This window comes from Scyliorhinus canicula, chromosome 18 (genome assembly GCF_902713615.1).
Source record: "Scyliorhinus canicula chromosome 18, sScyCan1.1, whole genome shotgun sequence".
NCBI classification, from domain to species: Eukaryota; Metazoa; Chordata; class Chondrichthyes; order Carcharhiniformes; family Scyliorhinidae; genus Scyliorhinus; species Scyliorhinus canicula.
Genome location: NC_052163.1, coordinates 651,200 through 674,909, shown reverse-complemented (window position 1 = coordinate 674,909; position 23,710 = coordinate 651,200). Strand labels below are relative to the sequence as shown.

General features: G+C 51.0%; 1 protein-coding gene across 1 annotated transcript in view; it reads right to left on the bottom strand.

Moving 5' to 3' along the window:
- Window positions 1–207: 207 nt before the first annotated feature.
- The window catches only part of utp6 (UTP6 small subunit processome component), a 52,763-nt gene continuing 29,260 nt past the window's right edge, over window positions 208–23,710 (bottom strand). Inside the window, exons 9-18 of the mRNA XM_038777894.1 lie at window positions 23,205–23,289; window positions 22,852–23,030; window positions 22,407–22,486; window positions 22,222–22,299; window positions 21,059–21,238; window positions 11,519–11,599; window positions 10,623–10,732; window positions 7,912–7,978; window positions 3,136–3,208; window positions 208–736 (exon numbers count right to left, since the gene is read on the bottom strand). Coding sequence (XP_038633822.1) covers window positions 537–736; window positions 3,136–3,208; window positions 7,912–7,978; window positions 10,623–10,732; window positions 11,519–11,599; window positions 21,059–21,238; window positions 22,222–22,299; window positions 22,407–22,486; window positions 22,852–23,030; window positions 23,205–23,289 — 1,133 coding nt within the window. The 3' untranslated portion in view covers window positions 208–536. The remainder of the gene's footprint in view (window positions 737–3,135; window positions 3,209–7,911; window positions 7,979–10,622; window positions 10,733–11,518; window positions 11,600–21,058; window positions 21,239–22,221; window positions 22,300–22,406; window positions 22,487–22,851; window positions 23,031–23,204; window positions 23,290–23,710) is intronic.

Sequence of the window (23,710 nt, the reverse complement as noted above, 5' to 3'; positions counted from 1 at the left end):
AATCCTGGGGGCCAGTGGCAGGAATCCTGGGGGCCAGTGGCAGGAATCCTGGGGTCCAGTGGCAGGAATCCTGGGGGCCAGTGGCAGGAATCCGGCTGATTAACAAGAATCACATTACCAGCAGAAAGCTGGGATAATGAATATTCACTAACAAAATATAATCCATTTTCCTCGACTCAAATCCTCCAGCACCAATTAGACGCTTCCCTCAGGATGCAGGCTTTATTCCCATTGGGATTAATGTTGGGATCTCGCTGACCAACTGAACAAATACATTATCATTGCATCAAACACAGCATTGGTCAAGATGAGCAATGGCTGAAGCATTTAACCCAATAACCCTCCTTCCCTCTTGCATGGCAGTGGTCAATACCCCTCCCTTGGGTGTGGGCAAGACAAGAGAATTCTGCCTTGGGGATTAGGCAGGAGCTAATTCCATAAACCCCGAAGAGATTCAAGAATTTAAACAATATATATTTTAAATAAACACGTAAAGAGTCCAACATGAGGGAACCGCAGAAACGAGCAGGATGCAGTCACAGGCCAGGAGTTTGGTTGGGAGTGAGGTGCTGGTGAAGTTGCAGGTTTCCAGTCTGTAGTAACGTGTACTGAGACACAAAACGCTCCACCTGCAAGCCGCCCAGTGTTTTCATGGCTCTCCAGTGGATGTGTCCTGTACGCTCAGCCTCGCCCTTTGGGTGTTTCCATTCCTCCTCAATATATTCCAGCCATAGGTCTGCAGGTAGAAAACTGCACGATTAATGCAATCAGCTCCGGTGCCTCACACTCCCTGAATTATTACCCACAACCTCAGAACTTTTACATCAATAAACCAGAGTGAATCAGTCAGCATCAGCGAGCATCCTCGCCACACACACTCAGTCCGCACTCAGCACCCGATTGACCCGCAACAACTCTGCAATTTACCTCCTTCCCAACAAACATCTTTCAACCCCTCCTATTACAGTCAGCTATTCAGTAAGAAGCCTTACACCAGCTTAACGTCCAACAGGTTTGTTTCAAACGCGAGCTTTCGGAGCGCAGCTCCTTCCTCAGGTGAATGGTCAGCTATTCAGTAGCAGAAACCACAACTATCAACAGGAAACTGTAGAGGCAGCTTTAAAGAAACTCCCCTGTACCTGCCCTGGGAGTATTTGATGTGGACAGTGTAGAGGGAGCATTACTCTGTATCTAACCCCGTGCTGTACCTGTCCTGGGAGTGTTTGATGGGGACAGTATAGAGGGAGCTTTACTCTGTATCTAACCCCGTGCTGTACCTGTCCTGGGAGTGTTTGATGAGGACAGTGTAGAGGGAGCTTTACTCTGTATCTAACCCCGTGCTGTACCTGTCCTGGGAGTGTTTGATGGGGACAGTGTAGAGGGAGCTTTACTCTGTATCTAACCCCGTGCTGTCCCTGTCCTGGGAGTGTTTGATGGGGACAGTGTAGAGGGAGCTTTACTCTGTATCTAACCCCGTGCTGTACCTGTCCTGGGAGTGTTTGATGGGGACAGTGTAGAGGGAGCTTTACTCTGTATCTAACCCCGTGCTGTACCTGCCCTGGGAGTGTTTGATGGGGACAGTGTAGAGGGAGCTTTACTCTGTATCTAACCCCGTGCTGTACCTGTCCTGGGAGTGTTTGATGGGGACAGTGTAGAGGGAGCTTTACTCTGTATCTAACCCCGTGCTGTACCTGTCCAGGGAGTGTTTGATGAGGACAGTGTAGAGGGAGTTTTACTCTGTATCTAACCCCGTGCTGTACCTGTCCTGGGAGTGTTTGATGGGGACAGTGTAGAGGGAGCTTTACTCTGTATCTAACCCCGCGCTGTACCTGTCCTGGGAGTGTTTGGTGGGGACAGTGTAGAGGGAGCTTTACTCTGTATCTAACCCCGTGCTGTACCTGCCCTGGGAGTGTTTGATGGGGACAGTGTAGAGGGAGCTTTACTCTGTATCTAACCCCGTGCTGTACCTGCCCTGGGAGTGTTTGATGGGGACAGTGTAGAGGGAGTTTTACTCTGTATCTAACCCCGTGCTGTACCTGTCCTGGGAGTGTTTGATGGGGACAGTGTAGAGGAGCTTTACTCTGTATCTAACCCCGTGCTGTACCTGTCCTGGGAGTGTTTGATGGGGACAGTGTAGAGGAGCTTTACTCTGTATCTAACCCCGTGCTGTACCTGTCCTGGGAGTGTTTGATGGGGACAGTGTAGAGGGAGCTTTACTCTGTATCTAACCCCGCGCTGTACCTGTCCTGGGAGTGTTTGATGGGGACAGTGGAGAGGGAGCTTTACTCTGTATCTAACCCCGTGCTGTACCTGTCCTGGGAGTGTTTGATGGGGACAGTGTAGAGGGAGCTTTACTCTGTATCTAACCCCGCGCTGTACCTGTCCTGGGAGTGTTTGATGGGGACAGTGTAGAGGGAGCTTTACTCTGTATTTAACCCTGTGCTGTACCTGCCCTGGGAGTGTTTGATGGGGACAGTGTAGAGGGAGCTTTACTCTGTATCTAACCCTGTGCTGTACCTGTCCTGGGAGTGTTTGATGAGGACAGTGTAGAGGGAGTTTTACTCTGTATCTAACCCCATGCTGTACCTGTCCTGGGAGTGTTTGATGAGGACAGTGTAGAGGGAGTTTTACTCTGTATCTAACCCCGTGCTGTACCTGTCCTGGGAGTGTTTGATGGGGACAGTGTAGAGGGAGCTTTACTCTGTATCTAACCCCGCGCTGTACCTGTCCTGGGAGTGTTTGATGGGGACAGTGTAGAGGGAGCTTTACTCTGTATCTAACCCCGTGCTGTACCTGTCCTGGGAGTGTTTGATGGGGACAGTGTAGAGGGAGCTTTACTCTGTATCTAACCCCGTGCTGCACCTGTCCTGGGAGTGTTTGATGGGGACAGTGTAGAGGGAGCTTTACTCTGTATCTAACCCCGTGCTGTACCTGTCCTGGGAGTGTTTGATGGGGACAGGAAAGCAGTAAATGTTCTGCCGTTTTGTGGCTCCATTTCCAGTATTGTGTTAATAACTGGATAATGTGATGCTTGGGAACATTGACCCACCCCCACCATCAAGGGAACAATTTTCCAATCTACAGTTAACAATGCCACAAGAATTGGTTCTGATAAGCCAGTTTTGGGATTCCTACCAGCACTTGTAGTTCCAAATTCCCGAAGAGCCAGCTCGTAACAATCCCGCAGACGTTTCATTTTGCTGAAATCCTGATGGGAAAGAGGCACATCCGGGATTTCAGACCAGGAATGAATAATAGCGACAAACAGCAAAAAATCTAAACTCAGCCGAGGAAAGGGTCGAGTCAGGCCCCCTCTCCTCACTCCCACCCCCCTGTAACCCCTCTCCCCGACACCCCCCCCCCCAAGCCCTCCTCTCCCCACCCCCCCCACTCCCTCCACCCTCCCAACCCTCCTCTCCCCCACCTCCCCTCTCCCTCCACCCCCCAGCCCTCCTCTCCCCCACCCCCCACTCCCTCCACCCCCCCCTCCCTCCTCTCCCCCTCCACCCCCAAGCCCTCCTCTCCCCCACCCTCCCAGCCCTCCTCTCCCTCCACCCCCAGCCCCCCTCTCCCTCCACCCCCCAGCCCTCCTCTCCCCCACCCCCCCACTCCCTCCACCCCCCCCCCCTCCTCTCCCCCTCCACCCTCTCCCTCCATCCCCCAGCCCTCCTCTCCCCCTCCACCCCCCAGCCCTCCTCTCCCCTCCACCCCCCACAGCCCTCCTCTCCCTCCATCCCCCACCCCCCCTCTCCCTCTCCCCCCCAACCCTCCTCTCCCCCTCCACCCCCCCCACCCCCCCCTCTCCCCTCCACCCCTCCTCTCCCTCCACCCCCCCCACTCCCTCCACCCCCCCCTCCCTCCTCTCCCCCTCCACCCCCCAGCCCTCCTCTCCCTCCACCCCCCAGCCCTCCTCTCCCCCACCCCCCCACTCCCTCCACCCCCCCTCCCTCCTCTCCCCCTCCACCCCCCAGCCCTCCTCTCCCTCCACCCCCCAGCCCTCCTCTCCCCCACCCCCCCACTCCCTCCACCCCCCAGCCCTCCTCTCCCCCACCCCCCCACTCCCTCCACCCCCCTCTCCCTCCACCCCCCAGCCCTCCTCTCCCCCACCCCCCCCACTCCCTCCACCCCCCTCTCCCTCCACCCCCCCTCCCTCCTCTCCCCCTCCACCCCCCAGCCTTCCTCCACCCGCACCGCCCTCCTCTCCATCCCCACCACTCCAGCCCTCCTCCACCCCCACCGCCCTCCTCTCCAACCCCACCGCCCCAGCCCTCCTCTCTCCTGCCACCCACCATCCCCCCTCTACCCCGCAGCCCTCCCCCCCTCTCCCGAACCCCCACCTCCCCCCCACTACCCTCCAACTCCAGAACTCTAGATCCCCTTTCCCCTCTCCCTCGCTACCCTCCACCCTCTCTCGCCTCCCCCCTCCCTACCCTCCAACTCCAACCCCTCTCTCCCTCCAACTCCAGGTTCTCTCCCCCCCCCCCCCCCAAGCTGTAACTAGAGAGGAAGTGTCTCCAGCTGCAGCTGCTGGGAGCCCGGGTTTCGGAGCTGGAGCAGCGGCTGAGGACACTGGAGCATCCGCGTGGCAGAGAGCATGGTGGGTAGTATGTATAGTGAGGTGGTCACACCGTGTAGCAGGGGGATGGGAACCGATGCAGGAAGTTGGAAGGTAGTAAAACAGGGACAGAAACAAAAGGCAGTAAGGGGGAAAGTGCAAGGCAGAGAAGCCATAGTCAAAAATCAAACAGGGCGACAGTACAAGGTACAGTGACTGAGGGGAGCTCAGTGAATAGGCCCAGTAATAACAAAAGGAATAAAACTTGAAGTAAAAACATTAATGGAAAGCGACGCGGCAGGTTGTTACATGAAGATATGGGTTCAACGACAAGGAAAATTAGGAGAAAAGTTAAGAGGAAATATAACTTAGGAGAGGTTACTGATCGAGGTGTTATTCAAAACAGAGGTATAAAAGCCAACATAAGTGTACTTTACCTGAATGCTTGTAGTATTCGGAATAAAGTAAATGAGTTGATGGCACAAATCATCGTAAATGACTATGATGTAGTGGCCATTACTGAAACACGGTTAAAGGATGGTCATGACTAGGAGTTAAATATCCGAGGGTATCAAACTATTCGGAAGGACAGAGTGGATGGTAAGGGAGGTGGTGTTTCTCTGTTATATAAGGATGACATCCGGGCAATAGTAAGAAGTCTTACAACACCAGGTTAAAGTCCAACAGGTTTGTTTCAAACACGAGCTTTCGGAGCACGGCTCCTTCTTCAGGTGAGCCGTGCTCCGAAAGCTCGTGTTTGAAACAAACCTGTTGGACTTTAACCTGGTGTTGTAAGACTTCTTACTGTGCTCACCCCAGTCCAACGCCGGCATCTCCACATCATCCGGGCAATAGTAAGGGATGACATCGGTGCTATGGAGGATAAGGTTGAATCCATTTGGGTGGAAATCAGGAATAGTAAGGCGAAAAAGTCACTGATAGGAGTAGTCTATCGGCCACCAAATAGTAACGTTATGGTGGGGCAGGCAATAAACAAAGAAATAACTGATGCATGTAGAAATGGTACAGCAGTTATCATGGGGGATTTTAATCTACATGTCGATTGGTTTAACCAGGTCGGTCAAGGCAGCCTTGAGGAGTTTATAGAATGTATCTGCGATAGTTTCCTAGAACAGTATGTAATGGAACCTACGAGGGAACAAGCGGTCCTAGATCTTGTCCTGTGTAATGAGACAGGATTGATTCATGATCTGATAGTTAGGGATCCTCTCGGAAGGAGTGATCACAATATGGCGGAATTTAAAATACAGATGGAGGGTGAGAAAGTAAAATCAAATACTGGTGTTTTGTGCTTAAACAAAGGAGATTACAATGGAATGAGAGAAGAGCTAGCTAAGGTAGACGGGGAGCAAAGACTTTATGGTGGAACAGTTGAGGAACAATGGAGAACCTTCCAAGCAATTTTTCACAGTGCTCAGCAAAGGTCTATACCAACAAAAAGGAAAGAGGGAAAATCGACCGTGGATATCTAAGGAAATAAGGGAGAGTGTCAAATTGAAGGAAAAAGCATACAAAGTGGCAAAGATTAGTGGGAGACGAGAGGCCTGGGAAATCTTTAGGTGGCAACAGAAAGCTACTAAAAAAGCTATAAAGAAGAGCAAGATAGATTATGAGAGTAAATTTGCTCAGAATATAAAAACAGATAAACGTTTCTACAAACATATAAAACAAAAAAGAGTGGCTAAGGTAAATATCTGTCCTTTAGAGGATGAGAAGGGAGTTTTAATAATGGGAGATGAGGAAATGGCTGAGAACTGAACAGGTTTTTTGGGTCGGTCTTCACAGTGGAAGACACAAATAACATGCCAGTGACTGATAGAAATGAGGTTATGACAGGTGAGGACCTTGAGAGGATTGTTATCACTAAGGAGGTAGTGATGGGCAAGCAAATGGGGCTAAAGTTAGACAAGTCTCCTGGCCCTGATGGAATGCATCCCAGAGTACTAAAAGAGATGGCTAGGGAAATTGCAGATGCACTAGTGATAATTTACCGAAATTCACTAGACTCTGGGGTGGTCCCGGCGGATTGGAAATTAGCAAACGTGACACCACTGTTTAAAAAAGGAGGTAGGCAGAAAGCAGGAAATTATAGGCCAGTGAGCTTAACTTCGGTAGTAGGGAAGATGCTGGAATCTATCATCAAGGAAGAAATAGCGAGGCATCTGGATGGAAATTGTCCCATTGGGCAGACGCAGCATGGGTTCATAAAGGGCAGGTCATGCCTAACTAATTTAGTGGCATTTTTTGAGGATATTACCAGAGCGGTAGATAACGGGGAGCCAATGGATGTGGTATATCTGGATTTCCAGAAAGCTTTCAACAAGGTGCCACACAAAAGGTTGCTGCATAAGATAAAGATGCATGGTATTAAGGGTAAAGTAGTAGCATGGATAGAGGATTGGTTAATTAATAGAAAGCAAAGAGTGGGGATTAATGGGTGTTTCTCTGGTTGGCAATCAGTAGCTAGTGGTGTCCCTCAGGGATCCGTGTTGGGCCCACAATTGTTCACAATCTACATAGATGATTTGGAGTTGGGGACCAAGGGCAATGTGTCCAAGTTTGCTGTGTGCTGGTGCATGAGTCACAGAAAGTTGGTTTACAGGTGCAACAGGTGATTAAGAAGGCAAATGGAATTTTGTCCTTCATTGCTAGAGGGATGGAGTTTAAGACTAGGGAGGTTATGTTGCAATTGTATAAGGTGTTAGTGAGGCCACACCTGGAGTATTGTGTTCAGTTTTGGTCTCCTTACTTGAGAAAGGACGTACTGGCGCTGGAGGGTGTGCAGAGGAGATTCACTAGGTTAATCCCAGAGCTGAAGGGGTTGGATTATGAGGAGAGGTTGAGTAGACTGGGACTGTACTCGTTGGAATTTAGAAGGATGAGGGGGGATCTTATAGAAACATTTAAAATTATGAAGGGAATAGATAGGATAGATGCGGGCAGGTTGTTTCCACTGGCGGGTGACAGCAGAACTAGGGGACATAGCCTCAAAATAAGGGGAAGTAGATTTAGGACTGAGTTTAGGAGGAACTTCTTCACCCAAAGGGTTGTGAATCTATGGAATTCCTTGCCCAGTGAAGCAGTTGAGGCTCCTTCATTAAATGTTTTTAAGGTAAAGATAGATAGTTTTTTGAAGAATAAAGGGATTAAGGGTTATGGTGTTCGGACCGGAAAGTGGAGTTGAGTCCACAAAAGATCAGCCATGATCTAATTGAATGGCGGAGCAGGCTCGAGGGGCCAGATGGCCTACTCCTGCTCCTAGTTCTTATGTATCAGCGGATGGAGCTGATGAGCGAGTTTATATTGCGACACTGGTCACGTGACCATTCACTCACCTGCTCCTTTTCAATCGCTATCATTTTCTTGAAATATTCTAAAGAAAAGGGTCTGTTTTCATGGAGACTGAAAGAAAACAGAAATGAGAGAAGTGATAACAACTGTTCCTGAATCTTCACACTGACCAGAGAGAGCAGCAGCTTCCCCAGGCACTTACAGCACAAGCCCATTCAGCCCATTGTCGCAGCCATGTTTAACACCAGAACCTTCCATTCGATATCCTATCCCCCACCCCCTACCCGCCCCCCTGCTTCCAATCTTCCCACTTCCGACCTCCCCCAGCTTCCTACCCGCCGCTTCCTTCGACATTTTCAACTCCTCACCCAATTCCAGAGAATCGACACAATCCTTGCAGTGCAGGAGGCCATTCGGCCCATCAAGTCTGCACTGACCGCCCAAATAAACACGCTCACCTCGGCCCACTCTCCTGCCCTGTCCTTGTAACCCCACCCAACCTGCACATCTTTGGACTGTGGGAGGAAACCGGGGGAAACCCTCGCCAACTCCGCATAGTGACCCAAGGCTGGAATTGAAGTGGGGACCCTACAATGTGAGGCAGCAGTGCTAGCCACTGCGCTACCCTTTTAATTGATGTTACTTAGTCTCTCATACGCTAACTCCCTGTGATAAACAATGTCCTGTTCTAATATCCCCAAGTGGAATCCTTTCTTCTATATTTCTGTTCAATCCTCTTGACAGAGTTCTATGAAGCAGGAGGGTTGGGCTTCTGTCTTCAAGCCCATTCTTCAACTCCACATTCCCAGCTGATCCCAATATTCTTTGGGCTCTGAGGGAGCACGGGGCTGATTGGAGGGGGCTGATTGGAGGGAGCACGGGGCTGATTGGAGGGAGCATGGGGCTGATTGGAGGGAGCTGATTGGAGGGAGCTGATTGGAGGGAGCTGATTGGAGGGGGCTGATTGGAGGGAGCACGGGGCTGATTGGAGGGAGCTGATTGGAGGGAAAATGGGCTGATTGGAGGGGGCTGATTATCCACAATGACAGATGATGAAATTACTGACGTTGCACGGACAACATAGAACAGTACAGCACAGAACAGGCCCTTCGGCCCTCGATGTTGTGCCGAGCCATGATCACCCTACTCAAACCCACGTATCCACCCTATACCCGTAACCCAACAACACCCCCCCCCCCCCCCCCCCCGCGCGTAACCTTACTTTTTAGAACACTACGGGCAATTTATCATGGCCAATCCACCTAACCCGCACATCTTTGGACTGTGGGAGGAAACCGGAGCACCCGGAGGAAACCCACGCACACACGGGGAGGACGTGCAGACTCCGCACAGACAGTGACCCAGCCGGGAATCGAACCTGGGACCCGGGAGCTGTGAAGCATTTATGCTAACCACCATGCTACCGTGCTGCCCTATATATGCTCGAGAGGATTAATGGGCGAGCGAATCAAGGTTTAAGATGATTTCTGCATTTGATAAGGTCGATATAAAGAACGAATTTTCACTGGTATTAATATCAGATGTGCATCAATTGGTGCAAATCCCAATTAATTCTCATTGTTCTGGGTTCATGTCGCGTTCCAGAGCTTCACAAAAAACAAATCAAACCTGTTACTGCACTGTCAGAGGGTCAGTACTGAGGGAGTGCCGCACTGTCAGAGGGTCAGTACTGAGGGAGTGCCGCACTGTCAGAGGGTCAGTACTGAGGGAGTGCCGCACTGTCAGAGGGTCAGTACTGAGGGAGTGCCGCACTGTCAGAGGATCAGTACTGAGGGAGTGTCGCACTGTCAGAGGGTCAGTACTGAGGGAGTGCTGCACTGTCAGAGGGTCAGTACTGAGGGAGTGCCGCACTGTCAGAGGGTCAGTACTGAGGGAGTGCCGCACTGTCAGAGGGTCAGTACTGAGGGAGTGCCGCACTGTCAGAGGGTCAGTACTGAGGGAGTGCCGCACTGTCAGAGGGTCAGTACTGAGGGAGTGCCGCACTGTCAGAGGGTCAGTACTGAGGGAGTGCCGCACTGTCAGAGGGTCAGTACTGAGGGAGTGCTGCACTGTCAGAGGGTCAGTACTGAGGGAGTGTTGCACTGTCAGAGGGTCAGTACTGAGGGAGTGCCGCACTGTCAGAGGGTCAGTACTGAGGGAGTGCCGCACTGTCAGAGGGTCAGTACTGAGGGAGTGCTGCACTGTCTTTCAGAAGTGTCCGTAATCGGAGGGCTCTGCTGCCTGCTTGAGTGGATTAACAAGTTCTTTGCACGACTTTGGAGAGCAGAGAGTTATTGTCAGAGTCTGGGACAATATTTATCCTTCAATCAAAAGAAAAAAAGATTAATGGATCATTAACTGAGGGAGGTCACTGCGGTGCATGAAGTTTTGCACGTTGTTGATGATGAGCCCATCTCAAAGGCCATTTCACTGGATACAAGAAGCTCTCACATTGTGAAATACACTTTCTAATCGCGAGGTTTTCTCTGTCTCTGAGCTTGTGTCGTCCAAAACAAGGGGGCAGAAGATAAGATTCAGGTGTGAGGTCAGAAAAGACGTCCTCACACAAAGTGGACTGGAAATCAGATTTTCCAATCACTGCTCTGTGCGATTTTGTTTATTGTTTAACATCACATTATTCTGCTTACAATTTATCACATTATCTGCAAAGGGTAAACCTGTTAATCGGGACCCAGGCTCTTGGCCCTCGATGTGTTTCTATATTAACTGCACACTGCAAATGCTCAGCTCTGACCTGGTGAACACTTTCCATGCTTTCTTATAGCCCCCTGTCTTCAGGGCCCAGTCCAGGTATTTCTCTTTCACAGTCATAGAGACGGCTGGGATCGGTGTCTGCAGTGTACGCTGTGGGTGTACAGAGAGAGTTAGTCAGTATCACCCCTTTACACAGGTCCAGGTACAGAGATAAGGGGCGGGATTCTCCCCTACCCGGCGGGGCGGGGGGGGGGGTCCCGGCGTAGTGGAGTGGCGCCAACCATTCCGGCGTCGGGTCTCCCCAAAGGTGCAGAATTCTCCACACCTTTAGGGGCCAAGCCCTCACATTGACGGGCTAGGGCCACGCCGGAGCAGTTGGCACCACACCGACTGGCGCCAAAACCGGCCTTTGACGCCCGCCGCCCGGGCTGGCTGAAAGGCCTTCGCCGGTTTGCGCATGCGCCGGTGCGTCAGCTGCTGCTGACGTCACCACCGGCGCATGCGCGCTGGGGGATTCTCTTCTGCCTCCGCCATGGTGCCCCCACGGCACTGGCCCGCCGGCCGATCGGTGGGCCCCGATCGCGGCCTGGCCACCGTTGGGGTCCGATCGCCCCGAGGCCCCCCCCCCCCCCCCCCCCCAAGGACCCCGGGGGCCCGCTCGCGCCGCCTATCCCGCCGACACAGAGGTGGTTCAAACCACGGCGACGGGAGAGGTCTCTCAGCAGCAGGACTTAGGCCCATCCGGGCCGGAGAATAACGGCAGCACAGAAACCCGTAGCCTCCCGCCGGACCCCCGCCATTCTCCGAGGCGAGCGGCGGGATTGGCGGCACGGCGACTTTTTGCGGGTGGGAGAATTCTGAACATGGCGGGGGCGGGATTTCCGGCGGCCCCGGGCAGGGGGTCGGAGAATTTCACCCAAGGTTAGAGGAACCTACCTGATAGAGAGTTTCTGTCTCATTCACACTGCTCGTACTTTCACTCCATTCCAAGCGGAGTAGCCATAACGGCAAACAGTCCTGCAATATAGGAGGGAAATGGAAATCAGAGCAAACATCAAGCTGGCAAAGATTAAAACCCAATGCCCGGTACTTTCAGTAAACCAGCAATCAGGGACAAGGATGGGAAACTGTGCAGGAATCAGGTGTGAGCACGATTACAGATCAGCACGATGATCAGAAACCACAAGTGGAACCAAAGAAAGGGACAATACAGAAACACAAAATCCCCAGAAAATGGAACTTGGGGAAGCCGCCAAAGTGAGCCCCAGGCCAGAGTGAGGGCCCAGGCCAGAGTGAGGGCCCAGGCCAGAGTGAGGGCCCAGGCCAGAGTGAGAGCCCAGGCCAGAGTGAGGGCCCAGGCCAGAGTGAGGGCCCAGGCCGAACACAGGCTAGAGTGAGCCCCAGGCTAGAGTGAGGGCCCAGGCCGAACACAGGCCAGAGTGAGCCCCAGGCCAGAGTGAGGGCCCAGGCCGAGCCCCAGGCCAGAATGAGGGCCCAGGCCGAGCCCCAGGCCAGAGTGAGGGCCCAGGCCGAGCCCCAGGCCAGAGTGAGGGCCCAGGCCGAGCCCCAGGCCAGAGTGAGGGCCCAGGCCGAGCCCCAGGCCAGAGTGAGGGCCCAGGCCGAGCCCCAGGCCAGAGTGAGGGCCCAGGCCGAGCCCCAGGCAAGAGTGAGGGCCCAGGCCGAGCCCCAGGCCAGAGTGAGGGCCCAGGCCGAGCCCCAGGCTAGAGTGAGGGCCCAGGCCGAACACAGGCCAGAGTGAGGGTCCAGGCCGAGCCCCAGGCCAGAGTGAGGGCCCAGGCAAGAATGAGGGCCCAGGCCGAACACAGGCCAGAGTGAGGGCCCAGGCCGAGCCCCAGGCTAGAGTGAGGGCCCAGGCCGAACACAGGCCAGAGTGAGGGCCCAGGCCGAACACAGGCTAGAGTGAGCCCCAGGCCAAAGTGAGGGCCCAGGCCGAACACAGGCCAGAGTGAGGGCCCAGGCCGAGCACAGGCCAGAGTGAGGGCCCAGGCCGAACACAGGCTAGAGTGAGCCCCAGGCCAGAGTGAGGGCCCAGGCCGAACACAGGCTAGAGTGAGCCCCAGGCCGAACACAGGCTAGAGTGAGCCCCAGGCCAGAGTGAGGACCCAGGCCGAACACAGGCTAGAGTGAGGGCCCAGGCCAGAGTGAGGGCCCAGGCCGAACACAGGCCAGAGTGAGGGCCCAGGCCGAACACAGGCTAGAGTGAGCCCCAGGCCAGAGTGAGGGCCCAGGCCGAACACAGGCTAGAGTGAGGGCCCAGGCCAGAGTGAGGGCCCAGGCCGAGCCCCAGGCCAGAGTGAGGGCCCAGGCCGAGCCCCGGCCAGAGTGAGGGCCCAGGCCGAGCCCCAGGCCAGAGTGAGGGCCCAGGCCGAGCCCCAGGCCAGAGTGAGGGCCCAGGCCGAGCCCCAGGCCAGAGTGAGGGCCCAGGCCGAGCCCCAGGCCAGAGTGAGGGCCCAGGCCAGAGTGAGGGCCCAGGCCGAGCCCCAGGCCAGAGTGAGGGCCCAGGCCGAACACAGGCTAGAGTGAGCCCCAGGCCAGAGTGAGGGCCCAGGCCGAACACAGGCCAGAGTGAGGGCCCAGGCCGAACACAGGCTAGAATGAGCCCCAGGCCAGAATGAGGGCCCAGGCCGAGCCCCAGACTAGAGTGAGGGCCCAGGCCGAACACAGGCCAGAGTGAGGGCCCAGGCTAGAGTGAGGGCCCAGGCCGAACACAGGCCAGAGTGAGGGCCCAGGCCGAACACAGGCCAGAGTGATGAGGCTTTTAGTTCAACTCGAAACAAGAACAAAGAAAAATTACAGCACAGGAACAGGCCCTTCGGCCCTCCCAGTCTGCGCCGATCCAGAACCTCTATCTAAAACTGTTGCCTATTTTCTAAGGATCTGTATCGCTCTGCTCCCTGCCCATTCATGTATCTGTCTAGATACATCTTAAATGATGCTATCGTGCCCGCCTCTACCACCTCCGCCGGCAATGCGTTCCAGGCACCCACCACCCTCTGCGTAAAAAACTTTCCATGCAATCTCCCTGAAACTTTCTCCCTCTCACCTTGAAATCGTGACCCCTAGTAATTGAGTCCCCCACTCTGCGAAAAATCTTCTTGCTATCCACCCTGTCCATACCTCTCATGATTTTGTAGACCTCAATCAGGTCTCCCCTCAACCTCCATCTTTCTAATGAAAATAATCCTAATCTACTCAACCTTTCTTCATAGCTAGCACCCTCCATACCAGGCAACATCCTGGTGAACCTCCTCTGCACCCTCTCTAAAGCATCCACATCCTTCTGGTAATGTGGTGACCAGAACTGTACGCAGTATTCCAAATGTGGCCGAACCAAAGTCTTATACAACTGTAACATGACCTGCCGACTCTTGTACTCAATACCCCTTCCGATGAAGGCAAGCATGCTGTATTGCCTTCTTGACCACTCTATCGACCTGCGTAGCCACCTTCAGGGTACAATGGACCTGAACTCCCAGATCTCTCTGTACATCAATTTTCCCCAGGGCTTTTTCATTTACCGCACAGTTCGCTCTTGAATTGGATCTTCCAAAATGCATCACCTCGCATTTGCCTGGATTGAACTCCATCTGCCATTTCTCTGCCCAACTCTCCAATCTATCTATATTTTGTTGTATTCTCTGACAGTCCTCCTCGCTATCTGCAACTCCACCAATCTTAGTGTCATCTGCAAACTTACTAATCAGACCACCTATACCTTCCTCCAGGTCATTTATGTAGATCACAAACAACAGTGGTCCGAGCACCGATCCCTGTGGAACACCACTGGTCACAGTTCTCTATTTTGACAAACTCCCTTCCACCACTACTCTCCTGTCTCCTGTTGCCCAGCCAGTTCTTTATCCATCTAGCTAGTACACCCTGAACCGCATGAGACTTCACATTCTCCATCAGCCTACCATGGGGAACCTTATCAAATGCGAACTATGTGGAAAAGAAAAACATGGCAAAATTGTAGAAAATAGTTCCTGACAACAGGAGTCGCAACAGGGAGCGTTCCGAATGTGGTGTCCCAGGGATGGACACTGGGAGACGGCCAGAGTGAACAGTCCCAGGGAGAAAAAACTGGGAGATGTACAGCAAGGAGTGTTCCAGGAACACAGTGTTAGACATTGGAGTAATGAGTAAGGAGGGTTTAAACTAAAGTGGCAGGGGGATTGGAACCGATGCAAGGTGTCAGAGGAAGTGGAAATAAGGACAAAAATAAAAGACAGAAAGGGAAATAAAAAAAGTGATAGGCAGAGAAATCAATGGCCAGATTCCAATAGGGCCCCAGTGAAAAATATTGGGAGCGAGACAAGGAATGTTACAAAGACAAGCTTAAAGACTTTGTACCTTAACGCACGGAGCATTCGCAATAAAGCGGATGAACTAATTGTGTAAATCGATAGAAGGGGTATGATATAATCGGGATTACGGAGACATGGCTGCAGGGTGACCAGGGATAGGAATTCTACATTTGGATTTGGATTTATTGTCACGTGTACCGAGGTACAGTGAAAAGTATGGTTCTGCATACAGTCCAGGCAGATCATTTCATACATGAAAAAACATAGGACATACATAAATACACAATGTAAATACATAGACACAGGCATTGGGGTGAAGCATACAGGAGTGTAGTACTACTCAGCAGAGAAGATATGTGGAGAGATCAGTTCAGTCCATAAGAAGGTCATTTAGGAGTCTGGTAACAGTGGGGAAGAAGCTGTTTTTGAGTCTGTTTGTGCGAGTTCTCAGACTTCTGTATCTCCTGCCCATTGGAAGAAGTTGGAAGAGTGAGTAAGCCGGGTGGGAGGGATCTTTGATTATGCTGCCCGCTTTCCCCAGGCAGCGGGAGGTGTAGATGGAGTCAATGGATGGGAGGCAGGTTTGTGTGATGGACTGGGCGGTGTTCACGGCTCTCTGAAGTTCCTTGCAGTGTTGGGCTGAGCAGTTGTCAAAGCAGGCTGTGATGCAGCCCGATAGGATGGTGCATCTGTAAAAATCTATTAAAAATGTAAAATCATCAAGAGGTATTCAGTATCTCGGAAGGACAGACTAAAAGGAAAAGGTGGTGAAGTGGCACTGCTGGTTAAAGAGGAAATTAACGCAATAGTGAGGGAGGATATTAGCTCTGACAATGTGGACTCTGTGTGGGTAGAATAGGAAATTAGAGAGGCATAAAGGAACATCTGTAATTATGGGTGATTTTAATCTGCATATCAAATTAGTCACAATGCCGTAGAGGAGGAATTCCTGAAGTGTATGCGGGATGGTTTTCTGGACCAATACATTGGAGGAACCACCGAGAGAGCAGGCCATCCTAGACTGGGTACTGCGTAATGGGAACGGAATCATTGCCAATCTGGCTGTACGAGACCCCTTGGGGATGAGCGACCATAACATAATAGAAATTTTCATCAAGATAATGAGTGAAGTAGTTGATTCTGAGACTAGGGTGCTGAATTCTTAATAAAGGAAACTATGATGGTATGAGGTGCGAGTTGGCTATTTGAGGAAGGATGTAGTGGCATTGGAGGCAGTTCAGAGGAGGTTCACTAGGCTGATTCCAGAGATGAGGGGTTTGTCGTTTGAAGAGAGATTAGCAGTTTAGGCCGATACTCTAGAGTTTAGAAGAATGAAAGGAGATCAAATTGAGGTGTACAAAATGCTAAAAGGTGTGGATAAAGTGGACATGGAGCTGATGCTTCCTCTTGTGGGACATTCTAGAACAAGGCCATAGTCTCAGGATAAGAGGCAGCAACTTTAAAGCAGAGTGGAGGAGGAACTACTTCACCCAAAGGGCGGTGAATCTGTGGAATTCGCTACCCCAGAGTGCGGTGGATGCTGGGACAGTGAGTAAACTTGAGGAGTTAGACAGATATTTAATTGGTAATGGGGTGAAGGGTTATGGAGAACGGGCAGATGGTTGAGTTGAGGCCATGATGAGATCAGCCATGATCATATTGAACAGTGGATCAGGCTCGAGAGGTTAAACTGCCGACTCCAGCTCCGAATTCTTATGTTCTCAGAAAGAACTATTCTGCCTAATTCCACCTTCCAGCTCTTGGTCTGTAGCCCTGTCAGTAACAGTACCTCAAGCACAAATCTGGTGTTCTTGATTAATAAGGGGATCACGGGAGGGCAGCACGGTGGCGCTGTGGTTAGCACTGCTGCCTCACAGCGCCAAGGTCCCAGGTTCGATCCCGGCTCTGGATCACTGCACATTCTCCCCATGTCTGTGTGGGTCTCACCCCCACAACCCAAAGATGTGCAGGGTAGGTGGATTGAACACGCTAAATTGCCAGTTAATTGGAAAAAATGAATTGCGTACTGTAAATTTATTTTAAAAAGGGGATCACGGGTCATGGCAGGAGAATGGGGGTGAGGAACATTTCAGCCATGAGCGAATAGCGCAGTAGATGATGGGTCAAATTAGAATTAGAACAGTACAGCACAGAACAGGCCCTTCGGCTCTCGATGTTGTGCCGAGCAATGATCACCCTACTCAAGCCCACGTATCCACCCTATACCCGTAACCCAACAACCCCCATTAACCTTATTTTTTTTTAGGACACTAAGGGCAATTTAGCCTGGCCAATCCACCTAACCCGCACATCTTTGGACTGTGGGAGGAAACTGGAGCACCCGGAGGAAACCCACGCAGACACGGGGAGGACGTGCAGACTCCGCACAGACAGTGACCCAGCGGGGAATCGAACCTGGGACCCTGGAGCTGTGAAGCATTTATGCTAACCACCATGCTACCGTACTGCCCTTAAATGAAATGAAAATCGCTTATTGTCATGAGTAGGCTTCAATGAAGTTACTGTGAAAAGTCCCTAGTCACCACATTCCAGCGCCTGTTCGGGGAGGCTGGTACGGGAATGGAACCGTGCTGCTGGTCTGCTTTCAAAGCCAGCGATTTAGCCCTGTGCTAAACAGCCCCTTATTAGAACATAGAACAGTACAGAACAGGCCCTTCGGCCCTCGATGTTGTGCCGAGCAATGATCACCCTACTTAAACCCACGTAACCCGTATCCCAACAATCCCCCCATTAACCTTACACTACGGGCAATTTAGCATGGCCAATCCACCTAACCCGCACATCTTTGGACTGTGGGAGGAAACCGGAGCACCCGGAGGAAACCCACGCACACACGGGGAGGACGTGCAGACTCCACACAGACAGTGACCCAGCCGGGAATCGAACCTGGGACCCTGGAGCTGTGAAGCATTGATGCTAACCACCATGCTACCGTGAGGCCCCTAATTCTGCTCCTTTGTCGTATAGTCTCATTATAGATTGGGAAATGTTATTTATTGGGATGTCACTGGATAGGCAATGGCAAACATTCAAGGAGCGCATGGGGCCAGAGGTGGGATAAGGAGGGTGGGTTGATAATAGATGGGCTGAATGGCATCTCTAGTCATTTCACAATGAAAAGACACACACACACTGCTGGAGCTGATCGTAAATGTGGACGGGGAAAGCACGAGTCTGATTTTATCCCTAAGTCCCAGTGAAGCATCAATCTCAGTTAGTGAAGCATCAATCTCAGTTAGTGAATCATCAATCTCAGTTAGTGAAGCATCAATCTCAGTTAGTGAATCATCAATCTCAGTTAGTGAAGCATCAATCTCAGTTAGTGAAGCATCAATCTCAGTTAGTGAATCATCAATCTCAGTTAGTGAAGCATCAATCTCAGTTAGTGAATCATCAATCTCAGTTAGTGAATCATCAATCTCAGTTAGTGAATCATCAATCTCAGTTAGTGAAGCATCAATCTCAGTTAGTGAATCATCAATCTCAGTTAGTGAAGCATCAATCTCAGTTAGTGAAGCATCAATCTCAGTTAGTGAAGCATCAATCTCAGTTAGTGAAGCATCAATCTCAGTTAGTGAAGCATCAATCTCAGTTAGTGAAGCATCAATCTCAGTGAGTGAAGCATCAATCTCAGTTAGTGAAGCATCAATCTCAGTTAGTGAATCATCAATCTCAGTTAGTGAAGCATCAATCTCAGTGAGTGAAGCATCAATCTCAGTTAGTGAAGCATCAATCTCAGTGAGTGAAGCATCAATCTCAGTTAGTGAATCATCAATCTCAGTTAGTGAATCATCAATCTCAGTGAGTGAAGCATCAATCTCAGTTAGTGAAGCATCAATCTCAGTTAGTGAATCATCAATCTCAGTGAGTGAAGCATCAATCTCAGTTAGTGAAGCATCAATCTCAGTTAGTGAAGCATCAATCTCAGTTAGTGAATCATCAATCTCAGTTAGTGAATCATCAATCTCAGTTAGTGAATCATCAATCTCAGTTAGTGAAGCATCAATCTCAGTTAGTGAAGCATCAATCTCAGTTAGTGAAGCATCAATCTCAGTTAGTGAATCATCAATCTCAGTGAGTGAAGCATCAATCTCAGTTAGTGAAGCATCAATCTCAGTTAGTGAAGCATCAATCTCAGTTAGTGAATCATCAATCTCAGTTAGTGAATCATCAATCTCAGTTAGTGCTTTGACAAGATTACATTCAACGGGGAACAGAATTTCCGAATGACCATTTCGGGACGGGCACTGATCCCAAACCCAGTCAGTCACAACTCAGCCGAGACAACAGCCGTCAGTCGTGGCCGATCCCAATCTCATGTTAAACTTCCCGTGATATTCCCCTTTCTCTTTAGCTGAAGTCAACAAGCTCAACAGAAATCCGGAAGGATAAGGTGAACTCAATGCTGTGCGGCTCAATAACACGCTAACGGAGTGTACTGTGTGTGACCCAATAACACGCTAACGGTGTGTACTGTGTGTGACCCAATAACACGCTAACGGAGTGGGCTGTGTGACCCAATAACACGCTAACGGAATGGGCTGTGCAGCTCAATAACACGCTAACGGAGTGGGCTGTGTGTGACCCAATAACACGCTAACAGAGTGGGCTGTGCGGCTCAATAACACGCTAACGGAGTGGGCTGTGTGTGACCCAATAACACGCTAACGGCGTGTGCTGTGTGTGACCCAATAACACGCTAACAGAGTGGGCTGTGCGGCTCAATAACACGCTAACGGAGTGGGCTGTGTGTGACCCAATAACACGCTAACGGAGTGGGCTGTGTGACCCAATAACACGCTAACGGAGTGTGCGGTGCGGCTCAATAACACGCTAACAGAGTGGGCTGTGTGTGACCCAATAACACGCTAACAGAGTGGGCTGTGCGGCTCGATAACACGCTAACGGAATGGGCTGTGTGTGACCCAATAACACGCTAACGGAGTGGGCTGTGTGTGACCCAATAACACGCTAACGGAGTGGGCTGTGTGTGACCCAATAACACGCTAACGGAGTGGGTTGTGTGTGACCCAATAACACGCTAACAGAGTGGGCTGTGTGTGACCCAATAACACGCTAACAGAGTGGGCTGTGTGTGACCCAATAACACGCTAACAGAGTGGGCTGTGTGTGACCCAATAACACGCTAACAGAGTGGGCTGTGTGTGACCCAATAACACGCTAACGGAGTGGGTTGTGTGTGACCCAATAACACGCTAACGGAGTGGGCTGTGTGTGACCCAATAACACGCTAACGGAGTGGGCTGTGTGTGACCCAATAACACGCTAACAGAGTGGGCTGTGTGCGGCTCAATAACACGCTAACGGAGTGGGCTGTGTGTGACCCAATAACACGCTAACGGAGTGGGCTGTGTGTGACCCAATAACACGCTAACGGAGTGGGCTGTGTGTGACCCAATAACACGCTAACAGAGTGGGCTGTGTGCGGCTCAATAACACGCTAACGGAGTGGGTTGTGTGTGACCCAATAACACGCTAACGGAGTGGGCTGTGTGTGACCCAATAACACGCTAACGGAATGGGCTGTGTGAGACCCAATAACACGCTAACGGAATGGGCTGTGTGTGACCCAATAACACGCTAACGGAGTGGGTTGTGTGTGACCCAATAACACGCTAACGGAGTGGGCTGTGTGTGACCCAATAATATGTTAAGGGGGTGTCCACTGTGACTCAATAACACGTTAAGGGGGCGTGCACTGTGACCGAATAACACGTTAAGGGGGTGTGCTGTGTGACCCAATAACACGTTAAGGGGGTGTGCTGTGTGACCCAATAACACGTTAAGGGGGTGTGCTGTGTGACCCAATAACACGTTAAGCGAGTGTGTTGATTCAGAGGTTCCCTGGGTGCGTATGGCGCTTGTATTAAATTGGTTTCTGTAATTTAGAATATCCTTGCACCTTCAGTAAATGTATCTGTGATCACAAGCCGAGGCCAATATTCACAGACTAACTACAACACTGCTCTGAACTGGTCAATACCAGGGTCTCCCGCAGTGGATACTGAACCGTGATTTACCCTCATACTACCCGTTACTCTGCAACATTCATCACTTGGAGGCTGTGGTTACACCAACGCTGTGTGATCCTGTTTTGGTAACTCACTGTGTGTGGAACCTGTCGGAAAGCCTGTTGGAAGAGCTGGGTCACATCCGCACTCTGCAGCTTCATCAGTAGCTCCAAGCTGCTTTGCCACAAATCCACCGACTGGCCAAAATTGCTGCTTGAAGCTTTGACAACTCGGACAGCTTTCTCCGCATCACCAAGATCTACCAACATCTCAATCTACAAGAAATAAACAGTTATATCACCGCTCAAACAAGCCACATGTTCCAGCTGCTCACTGAAGCCACGATTTTCTGCTTCATTCTGAAGGGCAGGCTGGGGAATAGTAAAGTCATGAGTTCAGTGAAACTACTTCACAAAGTTCAGCCCTACTCGACTACAAGTGTCATTGCTCCTTAAAACCTTTCCCCTCTTGTTCCTTTCATTACTTTATATCTCTGACCTTGACTGACTGATAACACTTCTCAGAATGAAGATTTTCCTGATTTGCTGTGTTGAAAGTTCTCCCCTTCTCAAACATTAACCCCTGCTTCTCCAGCCTGTCTACATAACAGAAGTCTCTCATTCCTGTACAATTCTAGTAAATCTCCTCTCTAAGGCATTTTCATTCTTCCCAAAATGCTGTGATCAGAATTCGATAGAATTCCCCAGCTGATGGCGAACCAGAGATTTGTAAATGTTTGGCTTGACCCTCTTGTTTTGGTTTTCAATATCTCCATTGAATATATAACAGAGAAAGTGGGCACATTTTTAACCAGCTTATCAATATGCACTGCCACCTTCAAGGATTTGTGAACACGCACCCTCACATCTGTCCGTGAACCACCCCTCAAACAGCTGTTTGGATTATACTGCCTGCTGTTCCTCCCAAAGTGCAGGACTTGTGATGCCTCCATTAAGTCACATCAGCCTCGTGTCTGTCATGTTGTCCTGACGCCTGCAGCTTCCTCTTCACTATTTTAAGCTACATTGTCGTGTTTTGCAGCATCCACATTCTTCCATGTTGCACTGTCTAAACCTCAGTCTAGGTCATTTAAAAATAACAAGAAAAGCAAAGACCTAACTATTGATCCTGGGGGGGCTCCACTACATACATTGCTCCAGTCAGCAAACTACCTTCCTAAATGTCATGTACCCGTGAACATTCAGGTTCTAGTCTGCCATCCTGCAGCCAGGTGATGGTAGGATTTTGTGACTCTTACCCACTGTTTGTAGAGAGCCTGGGGTAACAGTGAGGATTCACTGGCCCTATCAAACACAGATAGCACCTTGTCGAGTCTCTGAAACACAAAGAGAGAGCGAATTAAAGCAGGCACATGCGATCAGGACAACAGGGCAAGTCGGAGTTCCAGATGAATGAACAGGGATCTGAGCCATTCAACCTCACCTTCTTTCGAAGAATCGCATTGTTAGTTTTCCGTTTAAACCTCTCCAGGCAGAAAGTGATATAACATTTCCAAACTGCCTCTGCAATATAGAAGAGCCAATCAGTACAGGTCAACTCTGCAGGGCCAGAGATAAGCAGCAAAAAAACCACAGCTAATAACCGCTCTCAAAGAACCATCTCTGCTAATAGTGAGGGATCACAGCTGGATTGATCCAATTCAGATTTACGCCTTTCACTCTTTCCTCCCCTTCCACACACCTCCCTTCTGCACCCCATCCACTCCGTGCTCTACTTGTCCTTCTCCCCCTCCCTCCTCAGCCGCCTCCTCCTCCCCCCACCTCACTCTCTTCCCTTCCATCAAATCCCTTCCCTCACCACCCACCCCTCACTCACCACCCTCCCAACTCCTTCCTCACACCCCAGTTGGACTGGAATGTGCACTGACCTGTTGGCACAGTAAGAACAGCTTCTTCATACACGGCCCAGCAACGCTCCTCCTTGCGAGCGATATCAGAAGCTTTTGCCTGTTTAGAGCACTCTGATGTTGGCAGTGACTTTGTGTCCAACTCCCTTCTGGCCAAGAAGTCCCAGGTTAGTGTATGGTTTGTGTGCAGTGTCTGTAGGCTAAAGAAAGCAGGTTAATCAGAGCATGGCCAACCCTCACCTTCCCCACCCTGCAGACACAGCTCTGTCCGGCCTTCCCAACCCCTCAGACACGGCAGTACCCCACCTTCCCCACCCACCACAGCCATACCCCATCTCCGTCACGGCCACACACCACTCCACCTCCATACTCACTCCTCCACAATCTCTTTCTGAAGCTCCTGTGTGAAGTTGAAATTTGCTGCAATAGTCCAGAACGACAAGTGGAATTCCGCATTTCCTGAGCACAAATACAAGAGCGTAAGAGAGAAGATTCCGGAATATCCGTCCGTGGGTGTGAGCACATCCCTGTATACCTGACCGTGAGCAGATTCCCATGTACCTGACTGAGTATGAGCAGATTCCTGTATATCTGAGTGAGTGTGAGCAGATTCCTGTATGCCTGACAGTGAGTGTGAGCAGCTTCCTGTATATCTGAGTGTGAGCATATCCCTGTATGCCTGACAGTGAGTGTGAGCAGATTCCTGTATATCTGAGTGAGTGTGAGCAGATTCCCGTGCACCTGACAGTGAATGTGAGCAGCTTCCTGTATCTGCGAGTGAGCAGATCCCTGTATATCTGACTGTGAGTGTGAGCAGATCCCTGTATACCTGACCGTGTGTGTGAGCAGATTCCCGTATATCTGATTGAGTGTGAGCAGA